This window comes from Oncorhynchus kisutch, linkage group LG19 (genome assembly GCF_002021735.2).
Source record: "Oncorhynchus kisutch isolate 150728-3 linkage group LG19, Okis_V2, whole genome shotgun sequence".
Lineage (NCBI taxonomy): Eukaryota > Metazoa > Chordata > Actinopteri > Salmoniformes > Salmonidae > Oncorhynchus > Oncorhynchus kisutch.
Genome location: NC_034192.2, coordinates 1977566 through 1990461, shown reverse-complemented (window position 1 = coordinate 1990461; position 12896 = coordinate 1977566). Strand labels below are relative to the sequence as shown.

The 12896-nt window shown below is 42.8% G+C and overlaps 1 protein-coding gene across 1 annotated transcript in view; it reads left to right on the top strand.

Moving 5' to 3' along the window:
* Window positions 1–12896, top strand: part of LOC109884983 (ankyrin repeat and sterile alpha motif domain-containing protein 1B) — a 332614-nt gene that overhangs the window by 168747 nt on the left and 150971 nt on the right. The window contains 2 exon segments of the mRNA XM_031798152.1: window positions 2203–2291; window positions 2293–2346. Coding sequence (XP_031654012.1) covers window positions 2203–2291; window positions 2293–2346 — 143 coding nt within the window.

Here is a 12896-nt window from a genome sequence, read left to right as displayed (position 1 = left end):
CACTTAGATTCACACAGGACACCGAATAGGACAGGAGAAGTACTCCAGATATAACAAACTGACCCCAGCCCCCCGACACATAAACTACTGCAGCATAAATACTGGAGGCTGAGACAGGAGGGGTCAGGAGACACTGTGGTATACATTTTTTGTTCTAATCATTTTTCATTGGAAAGGCAGAGAAGTGTTTTTATCAAAAGCAATCACTTTTGCAAGGTAAAACACAGAATGCTACTAATTACTACAGGTACTTAATTAGGCCACTTTTTTTGTTTTGACCCCCGGGACATAACGTGTCCTCCTGGTCTTCTTGAGAAGGATACCTGGAGATAACGTGTCCTCCTGGTTCTCTTGAGAAGGATACCTGGAGATAACGTGTCCTCCTGGTCCTCTTGAGAAGGATACCTGGAGTTAACGTGTCCTCCTGGTCCTCTTGAGAAGGATACCTGGAGTTAACGTGTCCTCCTGGTCCTCTTGAGAAGGATACCTGGAGATAACGTGTCCTCCTGGTCCTCTTGAGAAGGATACCTGGAGATAACGTGTCCTCCTGGTCCTCTTGAGAAGGATACCTGGAGATAACGTGTCCTCCTGGTCCTCTTGAGAAGGATACCTGGAGATAACGTGTCCTCCTGGTCCTCTTGAGAAGGATACCTGGAGATAACGTGTCCTCCTGGTCCTCTTGAGAAGGATACCTGGAGTTAACGTGTCCTCCTGGTCCTCTTGAGAAGGATACCTGGAGATAACGTGTCCTCCTGGTCCTCTTGAGAAGGATACCTGGAGTTAACGTGTCCTCCTGGTCCTCTTGAGAAGGATACCTGGAGATAACGTGTCCTCCTGGTCCTCTTGAGAAGGATACCTGGAGATAACGTGTCCTCCTGGTCCTCTTGAGAAGGATACCTGGAGTTAACGTGTCCTCCTGGTCCTCTTGAGAAGGATACCTGGAGATAACGTGTCCTCCTGGTCCTCTTGAGAAGGATACCTGGAGTTAACGTGTCCTCCTGGTCCTCTTGAGAAGGATACCTGGAGATAACGTGTCCTCCTGGTCCTCTTGAGAAGGATACCTGGAGTTAACGTGTCCTCCTGGTCCTCTTGAGAAGGATACCTGGAGATAACGTGTCCTCCTGGTCCTCTTGAGAAGGATACCTGGAGATAACGTGTCCTCCTGGTCCTCTTGAGAAGGATACCTGGAGATAACGTGTCCTCCTGGTCCTCTTGAGAAGGATACCTGGAGATAACGTGTCCTCCTGGTCCTCTTGAGAAGGATACCTGGAGATAACGTGTCCTCCTGGTCCTCTTGAGAAGGATACCTCTGTGTGTTTCCCCATGTCTGTTTCAAGGTATAATTGGACAAATATTTGAGCGTCTGTACGTTTGTGTAGCACGACAAGGACTGACGGATAGACTACACATGCACGGACACACATACACACACACTTGTGGGAGCGTGTGTACGTCTCTCTTGTTGACTGCTGATTGAAATGGATGGTTTTTCCCTTTAATGTGGGTGAGAAATTAGATTCTGTCCACCCTCTGCACTCGTTTCCCCTCCCTCTCTTTCCTCTCCTCCCTCTTTCCTCCCTTTCTTTCCTCTCCTCCCTCTCTTTCCTCTCCTCCCTCTTTCCTCTCCTCCCTCTCTGTTTCTTATTTTCTCCCTAACTGATCACACACTGGGGAAATCAACTCTGACATCTGAGTCCTCATCAGGCCACTCTTTCCTCTCTCACTCCGTGTGTGTGTGTGTGTGTGTGTGTGTGAGTGTGTGTGTGTGTGTGTGTGTGAGAGAGAGAGACAGTTAAGACAGAAAGATGTGCTCAGTTGGTTGGCCATTTGAGCGCACATGGCAGCTGCCACATCGGAGGTTCACATCTGAACGAACTCCAGTGGAAATGCATTGCAGCCTTGACCCTCCATGGATACCTGCTGTTCTGTCTCTCTGTTTGGATTGCAGCCTTGACCCCCATGGATACCTGCTGTTCTGTCTCTGTTTGGATTGCAGCCTTGACCCTCCATGGATACCTGCTGTTCTGTCTCTCTGTTTGGATTGCAGCCTTGACCCCCATGGATACCTGCCGTTCTGTCTCTCTGTTTGGATTGCTCTTCATTTGATCCAGTCTTAATTAAATATACACCCCCCCTGTCTCGCTCTCTCTCTCCACTCCCCCACCCCCCTCTCTCTCTTTCTCTCTCTGTCTCTCTTTCAAGGCCACTCTCCCCAGGTGATGGTGACTGAGCCGGAGCTGTGTAACCATAGGAACAGCTCCTCACCAACGGGGCCTACTCCAGACTGCTCTCCCCCCCTCCCCAGACACTGCCCTGAAGAGCATTGACAGAGTCATCCGCCCACAGGTGAGTCACATAATGTAAACCTCCCCCGCGCCCCACACACACACACAAGGTGAATGGTGTATTTGGTTGAGTGAAGCTGTGTAGGGATGTGGGACCACAAATAGCTGTGACCTCTAAAGTGATCTTAGCAGAAGGTAATAGGTCTTTCACATTGGAAGAATATGCAGTTCTAGTACAGTAATGTTTTTATTCAATGTGTCATGTCGCAATGACAACCTCTCTCTTTGTATCTCTCTCTCTCTCTCTCTCTCTCTCTCTCTCTCTCTCTCTCTTTGTATCTCTCTCTCTCTCTCTCTCTCTCTCTTTGTATATATCTCTCTCTTTGTATATCTCTCTCTCTCTTTGTATATCTCTCTCTCTCTCTCTCTTTGTATCTCTCTCTCTTTGTATCGCTCTCTCTCTCTCTCTCTCTTGTATATCTCTCTCTCTCTCTCTCTCTCTTGTATATCTCTCTCTCTCTTTGTATATCTCTCTCTCTCTTTGTATATCTCTCTCTCTCTCTTTGTATCTTCTCTCTTTGTATCTCTCTCGCTTGTATTCTCTCTCTCTCCATCTCTGTATATATGCTCTCTCTCTCTCTTTGTATCTCTCTCTCTTTTATCGCCTCTCCTCTTTGTATTCTCTTCTCTTCTTTTTCTTTTTGTTCGCTCTCGATCCTCTCTCTCTTTTTCTGTAATCTCTCTTCTCTCTCTTTTGTATCTCTCTCTCTCCTCTCTTTTATCTCTCTCTCTCTCTTGTATCTCTCTCTCTCTCTCTGTATCTCTCTCTCTCTCTCTTTGTATAGCTTCTCTCTCTCTTTGTATATTCTCTCGCTCTCCTCTCTTTGTCTATCTATCTCTCTCTCGCTCTCTCTCTCTTGTATATCTCTATCTCTCTCTCTCTTAATCTCTCTCTCTCTCTCTCTCTCTCTCTTTGTATATCTCATCTCTCTCTCTCTCGCTCTATCTCTCTTTGTATTATCTCTCTCTCTCTCTCTCTTTGTATATCTCTCTCTCTTTGTATATCTCTCTCTCTTTGTATATCTCTCTCTCTCTTTGTATATCTCTCTCTCTCTTTGTATATCTCTCTCTCTCTTTGTATATCTCTCTCTCTCTTTGTATCTCTCTCTCTCTCTCTCTCTCTCTCTTATATCTATCTCTCTTCTCTCTCTCTCTCTCTTTGTATTCTCTCTCTCCTCTCCTCTCTCTCTTTGTATATCTCTCTCTCTCTCTCTCTCTCTCTCTTTGTATCTCTCTCTCTCTCTCTCTCTCTTTGTATCTCTCTCTCTCTCTCTCTCTTTGTATCTCTCTCTCTCTCTTTGTATCTCTCTCTCTCTTTGTATCTCTCTCTCTCTCTCTCTCTCTTTGTATCTCTCTCTCTCTCTCTCTTTGTATCTCTCTCTCTCTTTGTATCTCTCTCTCTCTCTTTGTATATCTCTCTCTCTCTTTGTATATCTCTCTCTCTTTGTATATCTCTCTCTCTCTTTGTATATCTCTCTCTCTCTGTATATCTCTCTTTGTATCTCTCTCTCTCTCTCTCTCTCTCTCTCTTTGTATATCTCTCTCTCTCTCTTTGTATATCTCTCTCTCTCTCTCTCTCTCTTTGTATCTCTCTCTCTCTCTCTCTCTTTGTATCTCTCTCTCTCTCTTTGTATCCTCTCTCTATCTCTCTCTTTGTATCTCCTCTCTCTCTCTCTTGTATCTCTCTATCTCTCTCCTTTCTTTTCTCTCTTTCTCTTCTCTCTTCTCTCTCTCATCTCTCTCTCTGTATTTGTCTCTCTCTCTCTCTCTCTCTCTGGTAACCTACTCTCTCTCTTTTGTATCTCCTCTCTCTCTTGATATCTCCTCTCTCTACTCTCTCTCTATTGTATCTCTCCTCTCCTCTCTCTCTTTGTATATCTGTCTCTCTTTGTATATCTCTCTCTCTCTTTGTATATCTCTCTCTCTCTTTGTATATCTCTCTCTTTGTATCTCTCTCTCTCTCTCTCTTTGTATCTCTCTCTCTCTCTCTCTCTCTTTGTATCTCTCTCTCTCTCTCTTTGTATCTCTCTCTCTCTCTCTCTTTGTATATCTCTCTCTCTCTTTGTATCTCTCTCTCTCTCTCTTTGTATCGCTCTCTCTCTCTTGTATCTCTCTCTCTCTCTCTTTGTATCTCTCTCTCTCTCTCTCTCTCTCTTTGTATCTCTCTCTCTCTCTCTCTCTTTGTATCTCTATCTCTCTCTCTCTCTCTCTTTGTATCTCTATCTCTCTCTCTCTCTCTCTTTGTATCTCTCTTTGTATCTCTCTCTCTCCCTCTTTGTTATCTCTCTCTCTTTGTATCTCTCTCTCTCTCTCCCTCTTTGTATCTCTCTCTCTCTCTCTCCCTCTTGTATCTCTCTCTCTCTCTCTCCCTCTTGTATCTCTCTCTCTCTCTCTCTCTTTGTATCTCTCTCTCTCTCTTTGTATCTCTCTCTCTCTCTCTCTCTCTCTCTCTTTGTATCTCTCTCTCTCTCAATTCAATTCAATTCAATTCAAGGGCTTTATTGGCATGGGAAACATGTGTTAACATTGCCAAAGCAAGTGAGGTAGACAACATACAAAGTGAATATATAAAGTGAAAAACAACAAAAATGAACAGTAAACATTACACATACAAAAGTTTCAAAACAGTAAAGACATTACAAATGTCATATTATATATATATATATATATATATATATATATATATATATATATATATACAGTGTTTTAACAATGTACAAATGGTTAAAGGACACAAGATAAAATAAATAAGCATAAATATGGGTTGTATTTACAATGGTGTTTGTTCTTCACTGGTTGCCCTTTTCTCGTGGCAACAGGTCACAAATCTTGCTGCTGTGATGGCACACTGTGGAATTTCACCCAGTAGATATGGGAGTTTTTCAAAATTGGGTTTGTTTTCGAATTCTTTGTTGATCTGTGTAATCTGAGGGAAATATGTCTCTCTAATATGGTAATACATTGGGCCGGAGGTTAGGAAGTGCAGCTCAGTTTCCACCTCATTTTGTGGGCAGTGAGCACATAGCCTGTCTTCTCTTGAGAGCCATGTCTGCCTACGGCGGCCTTTCTCAATAGCAAGGCTATGCTCACTGAGTCTGTACATAGTCAAAGCTTTCCTTAATTTTGGGTCAGTCACAGTGGTCAGGTATTCTGCCACTGTGTACTCTCTGTGTAGGGCCAAATAGCATTCTAGTTTGCTCTGTTTTTTTGTTAATTCTTTCCAATGTGTTAAGTAGTTATCTTTTTGTTTTCTCATGATTTGGTTGGGTCTAATTGTGCTGCTGTCCAGGGGCTCTGTAGTGTGTGTTTGTGTTTGTGAACAGAGCCCCAGGACCAGCTTGCTTAGGGGACTCTTCTCCAGGTTCATCTCTCTGTAGGTGATGGCTTTGTTATGGAAGGTTTGTGAATCGCTTCCTTTTAGGTGGTTGTAGAATTTAACAGCTCTTTTCTGGATTTTGATAATTAGTGGGTATCGGCCTAATTCTGCTCTGCATGCATTATTTGGTGTTCTACGTTGTACACGGAGGATATTTTTGCAGAATTCTGCGTGCAGAGTCTCAATTTGGTGTTTGTCCCATTTTGTGAAGTCTTGGTTGGTGAGCGGACCCCAGACCTCACAACCATAAAGGGCAATGGGCTCTATGACTGATTCAAGTATTTTTAGCCAAATCCTAATTGGTATGTTGAAATCTATGTTTCTTTTGTTGGCATACAATGCCCTTCTTGCCTTGTCTCTCAGATCGTTCACAGCTTTGTGGAAGTTACCTGTGGTGCTGATGTTTAGGCCAAGGTATGTATAGTTTTTTGTGTGCTCTAGGGCAACAGTGTCTAGATGGAATTTGTATTTGTGGTCCTGGTGACTGGACCTTTCTTGGAACACCATTATTTTGGTCTTACTGAGATTTACTGTCAGGGCCCAGGTCTGACAGAATCTGTGCATAAGATCTAGGTGCTGCTGTAGGCCCTCCTTGGTTGGTGACAGAAGCACCAGATCATCAGCAAACAGCAGACATTTGACTTCGGATTCTAGCAGGGGGAGGCCGGGTGCTGCAGACTTTTCTAGTGCCCGCGCCAATTCGTTGATATATATGTTGAAGAGGGTGGGGCTTAAGCTGCATCCCTGTCTAACCCCACGACCCTGTGTGAAGAAATGTGTGTGTTTTTTTGCCAATTTTAACCGCACACTTGTTGTTTGTGTACATAGATTTTATAATGTCGTATGTTTTACCCCTAACACCACTTTCCATCAGTTTGTATAGCAGACCCTCATGCCAGATTGAGTCAAAGGCTTTTTTGAAATCAACAAAGCATGAGAAGAATTTGCCTTTGTTTTGGTTTGTTTGGTTGTCAATTAGGGTGTGCAGGGTGAATACATGGTCTGTTGTACGGTAATTTGGTAAAAAGCCAATTTGACATTTGCTCAGTACATTGTTTTCATTGAGGAAATGTACGAGTCTGCTGTTAATAATAATGCAGAGGATTTTCCCAAGGTTACTGTTGACACATATTCCACGGTAGTTATTGGGGTCAAATTTGTCTCCACTTTTGTGGATTGGGGTGATCAGTCCTTGGTTCCAAATATTGGGGAAGATGCCAGAGCTAAGTATGATGTTAAAGAGTTTTAGTATAGCCAATTGGAATTTGTTGTCTGTATATTTGATCATTTCATTGAGGATACCATCAACACCACAGGCCTTTTTGGGTTGGAGGGTTTTTATTTTGTCCTGTAACTCATTCAATGTAATTGGAGAATCCAGTGGGTTCTGGTAGTCTTTAATAGTTGATTCTAAGATCTGTATTTGATCATGTATATGTTTTTGCTCTTTATTCTTTGTTATAGAGCCAAAAAGATTGGAGAAGTGATTTACCCATACATCTCCATTTTGGATAGATAATTCTTCGTGTTGTTGTTTGTTTAGTGTTTTCCAATTTTCCCAGAAGTGGTTAGAGTCTATGGATTCTTCAATTACATTGAGCTTATTTCTGACATGCTGTTCCTTATTTTTCCGTAGTGTATTTCTGTATTGTTTTAGTGATTCACCATAGTGAAGGCGTAGACTCAGGTTTTCCGGGTCTCTATGTTTTTGGTTGGACAGGTTTCTCAATTTCTTTCTTAGATTTTTGCATTCTTCATCAAACCATTTGTCATTGTTGTTAATTTTCTTCGGTTTTCTATTTGAGATTTTTCAATTTGATAGGGAAGCTGAGAGGTCAAATATACTGTTGAGATTTTCTACTGCCAAGTTTACACCTTCACTATTACAGTGGAACGTTTTACCCAGGAAATTGTCTAAAAGGGATTGAATTTGTTGTTGCCTAATTGTTTTTTGGTAGGTTTCCAAACTGCATTCCTTCCATCTATAGCATTTCTTAATGTTACTCAGTTCCTTTGGCTTTGATGACTATTGCTCTGTTTAAGTAGACTGTGATTTTGCTGTGGTCTGATAGGGGTGTCAGTGGGCTGACTGTGAATGCTTTGAGAGACTCTGGGTTGAGGTCAGTGATAAAGTAGTCTACAGTACTACTGCCAAGAGATGAGCTATAGGTGTACCTACCATAGGAGTCCCCTCGAAGCCTACCGTTGACTATGTACATACCCAGCATGCGACAGAGCTGCAGGAGTTGTGACCCGTTTTTGTTGGTTATGTTGTCATAGTTGTGCCTAGGGGGGCATATGTGGGAGGGAATGCTGTCACCTCCAGGCAGGTGTTTGTCCCCCTGTGTGCTGAGGGTGTCAGGTTCTTGTCCGGTTCTGGCATTTATGTCGCCACAGACTAGTACATGTCCCTGGGCCTGGAAATGATTGATTTCCCCCTCCAGGATGGAGAAGCTGTCTTCATTAAAGTATGGGGATTCTAGTGGGGGGATATAGGTAGCACACAGGAGGACATTTTTCTCTGTTCGGATAATTTCCTTTTGAATTTCTAGCCAAATGTAGAATGTTCCTGTTTTGATTAATTTAATGGAGTGAGTTAGGTCTGCTCTATACCAAATTAGCATACCCCCTGAGTCCCTTCCCTGTTTCACACCTGGTAGTTTGGTGGATGGGACTACCAGCTCTCTGTAACCTAGAGGGCAACCAGTGGGTCCGTCTCCTCTATACCAGGTTTCTTGCAGGATGACAATGTCTGTATTTCTTTGGTGAAGTCCGGGTTCCTGCTCTTTCGGCCAAAGGCAGATGACCTCAGGCCTTGGATATTCCAGGATGATATAGTGAAGGCTTTTTGTTCCATAGAGTGACAATTGTTGCCTCAGGCCTCAGGCCAGTAAGTTTGGCCTCAGGCCAGTAAGTGTGAGCAGAGCCTGCAGAGCATCTGGTACATGCCATTGGCTTGGGCGAGTGTGAGGGTGGGGGTTGGGACTGTTTGCCCGCTCACTACCTGGGTGTATGTGTGGCCTCCATGTTGAGGCCCTCTTTGCCTCTCTTTCACTGTCTCTCTGTCTCTCTCTCTCTGTCTCTCTCTGTCTCTCTCCTTATTTTTCCAGTGCAGTGTGATGCTAGTATCACACACACACACACATCATTGTAGTGTGAAGGAATACTTGGCGCCTGGCTTGTTGAAGACAGGAGTTTACGGTTGCTGCAGCAGGTTTCAATATCTACCTCTCTCACCAACACACATAGACCCCCCCCCCCCAACCCCAACGTGCACACATTATCTTTTTTAAATGTTTACATTTGCATATTTATATTTAGCAGGCATTCCCTGCTACTGCTGTGTGTTCTCAGAGTGAAATACACAATTAAAGAGCAGAATATGCACCAGCCTAATAACATGCTAGAGTATTAGATTCCATGATTCATTCTTGAAACTTGATTTACTTTCATATCATTGCTCCATCTGGCTAGTTCATCTGTTGTGTAATACAGTCTGTGTAGTCAATAGAGCTTTAACACAGGCTGTATCACAACTGGCCGGGATTGGGAGTCCCATAGGGCGGCGCACAATTGGCCCAGCGTCTTCCGGGTTTGACCGGTGTAGGCCATGATTGGAAATAAGAATTTGTTCTTAACTGACTTGCCGAGTTAAATAAAGATTAAATAAAAAAGTATAAATAAAAACTGGTGCCCTTGGGGACAGATCTAGGATCAGCTTTCCCTCCCTAAATTCTAATTGTAACCATAAGGGAGGGAACAGAAAAACAGACATTAGATCAGTATCTAGGGGGATTTTGTCCGATCATCACCAGGGTATCGGCTCATGTCGATGTGAATACCTTTTGTTCTCGTCGTTCTTTATTCTCCTTTCTGATCTGTTCTGCCGTCTGGCCATGTTAGATCCCCTAAAGCTCTTGATCTCTGACGGGAGAAGACAGGAGCAGAAAAAAGGAGGGATGTGACAAAGGGATGAGAAGATAAAGAGGGGAGATGTGTGTGGTGTCTGTCTGGAAGTCTTTGTCAGGGGTGTTATCATCTCAATGATCTGAAGACTTGAGGCCATACCGCTGTTCCTACACCCCACTGGCTAAATGTCTGACTTCACTGCTAAGCCGTGTGTGTGTGTGTGTGTGTGTGTGGGGGGGGGGGGGGGGGGGGTAGGGGTGTTGTTGTTTACCAGACAATCACACAGTACTAGTCACCACCCTGTGATGACAAACTATAGTTTCGGATAGTCGGTTAGGATATCTACTTTGTGCATGACACAAGTAATTTTTCCAACAATTGTTTACAGACAGATTATTTCACTTATAATTCACTGTATCACAATTCCAGTGGGTCAGAAGTTTACATACACTAAGTTGACTGTGCCTTTAAAAAGCTTGTAAAATTCCAGAAAATGATGTAATGGCTTTAGAAGCTTCCGATAGGCTAATTTACATAATTTGAGTCAATTGGAGGTGTACCTGTGGATGTATTTCAAGGCCTACCTTTAAACTCAGCTCAGTGGCTCTTTGCTTGACATCATGTGGAAATCAAAAGAAATCAGCCAAGACCTAAGAAAAAAAATTGTAGACCTACACAAGTCTGGTTCATCCTTGGGAGCAATTTCCAAATGCCTGAAGGTACCACGTTAATCTGTACAAACACTAGTATGCAAGTATAAACACCATGGTACCACGCAGCCGTCATACCGCTCAGGAAGGAGACGCGTTCTGTCTCCTAGAGATGAACGTACTTTGGTGCGAAAAGTGCAAATCAATCCCAGAACAACAGCAAAGAACCTTGTGAAGATGCTGGAGGAAACAGGTACAAAAGCATCTCTATCCACAGTAAAACAAGTCCTATATCGACATAACCTGAGGCCGCTCAGCAAGGAAGAAGCCACTGCTCCATAACCGCCAAAAAAAGCCAGACTACGGTTTACAACTGCACATGGGGACAAAGATCATACTTTTTGGATAAATGTCCTCTGGTCTGATGTAACCAAAATAGAACTGTTTGGCCATAATGACCATCGTTATGTTTGGAGGAAAATGGGGGAGGCTTGAAAGCCAAAGAACACCATCCCAACCATGAAGCACGGGGCTGGCAGCATCATGTTGTGGGGGTGCTTTGCTGCAGGAGGGACTGGTGCACTTCACAAAATAGATGACAACATGAGGATGGAAAATGATGTGGATATATTGAAGCATCATCTCAAGACATCAGTCAGGAAGTTAAAGCTTGGTCACAAATGGGTCTTCCAAATGGACAATGACCCCAAGCATACTTCCAAAGTTGTGGAAAAATGGCTTAAGGACAACAAAGTCAAGGTATTTGAGTGTCCATCACAAAGCCTTGACCTCAATCCCATAGAAAATTTGTGGGCAGAACTGAGAAAGTGTTTGCGAGCAAGGAGGCCTACAAACCTGACTCAGTTACACCAGGAGGAATGGGCCAAAATTCACTCAACTTATTGTGGGAAGCTTGTGGAAGGCTAACCAAAACGTTTGACCCAAGTTAAAAAATGTAAAGGCAATGCTACCAAATACTAATTGGGTGTATGTAAACTTCTGACTCACTGGGAATGTGATGAAAGAAATAATTCTGACATTTCACATTCTTAAACTACTTGGCACCACACGTCCCGCTAGGGCACCTCCCCCCACTGCTCAACTGACACAGTAGCACACAGAACGCAAAAAATATTCTTTGAAATATTTAACCTCCACACATTAACAAGTCCAATAGCTCAAATGAAAGATAAACACCTTGTTCATCTAGCCACCAAGTCAGATTTCTAAAATGTTTTACGGCGAAAACACAGCACATATTTATGTCAAACCACCACCAAAGATAGGCTAATTTACATAGCCATTTTGTAGAACAATAGATGCAATCACAAAAGCAGGATTAAAAGTAAAATAATTCACTAACCTTTTGAAAATCTTCATCAGATGACAGGAATAGGACATGTTATACAGTACATTTATGTTTTTTTCAATAATATGCTAATTATATCCATAAATCACGGTTTACATAGAAGGTCATGGCTAAAAAATGCTACAACAATGCCTGGAGAAATTATGGTAACTCTGCCAGATAACAGAAATACACATCATAAATGTTGACTAAATATACATGTTCTACATATACTTAGAAAGATACACTTCTTCTTAATAAAACAGCTGTGTTACATTTATTTTTAACTTTACAGATTTCGTTCACTAGGCTATAATGTGAGTCGGCGCTCAGGAATTAGCATTTTGGCTCCTCCACAGAAACCCAAATTTAACACATAAATGTTCCCTTACCTTTGCTGTTCTTCCATCAGAAGACCTGGAAGGGTTTATACTTACCAAAAACAGCTTTAGTTTTGAAGTCTGTGTCTTTCGGTTATCAAACACGACATATTTCGGTTGAAATGCAGCCAAAAAGTAAAGTTAGTTCGCACCAAAACGTCGAAATTACATATTATATGTCGACTAAACTTGTCAAACTTGGTTCAAAACACAGCGTTAGCATGCTATATAGCTTCACCGCAATTCTCAGGACAAAGAGAAACACACGCATCGTTTAATCAATCTTGAAAGAAAGACACCACAGGCGCAGAATGCGCGTGAGAACTCGCGCGACCGAAAGGATTCGGCCCGTCATTACTCTCGTGAGCGCGCGATTCACACAATGAGAAGCCCCATTGAAAGCGGACACCGCGCTGAAGGCATAGGAACTGTTCCCAGGACTGTAGGTGCTTGGGAAGGGTGGGGGCGATGACGTCAAAGTTGGGCCAACTTTTTGGATGACAAGAGAGAGTTTGGGAGAATGAGTGCCCTGAGAGTTCTGCTTTACTTACAGACATAATTTAAACGGTTTTAGAAGCTTTAGAGTGTTTTCTATTCAATAATATTTATTATATGCATATATTAGCAATTTAAAAAAAATGGGCACGCATTTCACCAACGGGGGCAGTATTCTGCCCTAGCCTTAACAGGTTTTAAAATAAGGCGGTGATCCTAACTGACCTAAGACAGGGAATTTTTACGAGGAAATAATGTCAGGAATCATGAAACTGAGTTTAAATGTGTTTGGCTAAGGTGTAAACGTCCGACTTCAATTGTACATACCTATACACAGACACACACACCATATGCACACGATGCCACTCACACTAATTTCCTGTTTGCTCAAAC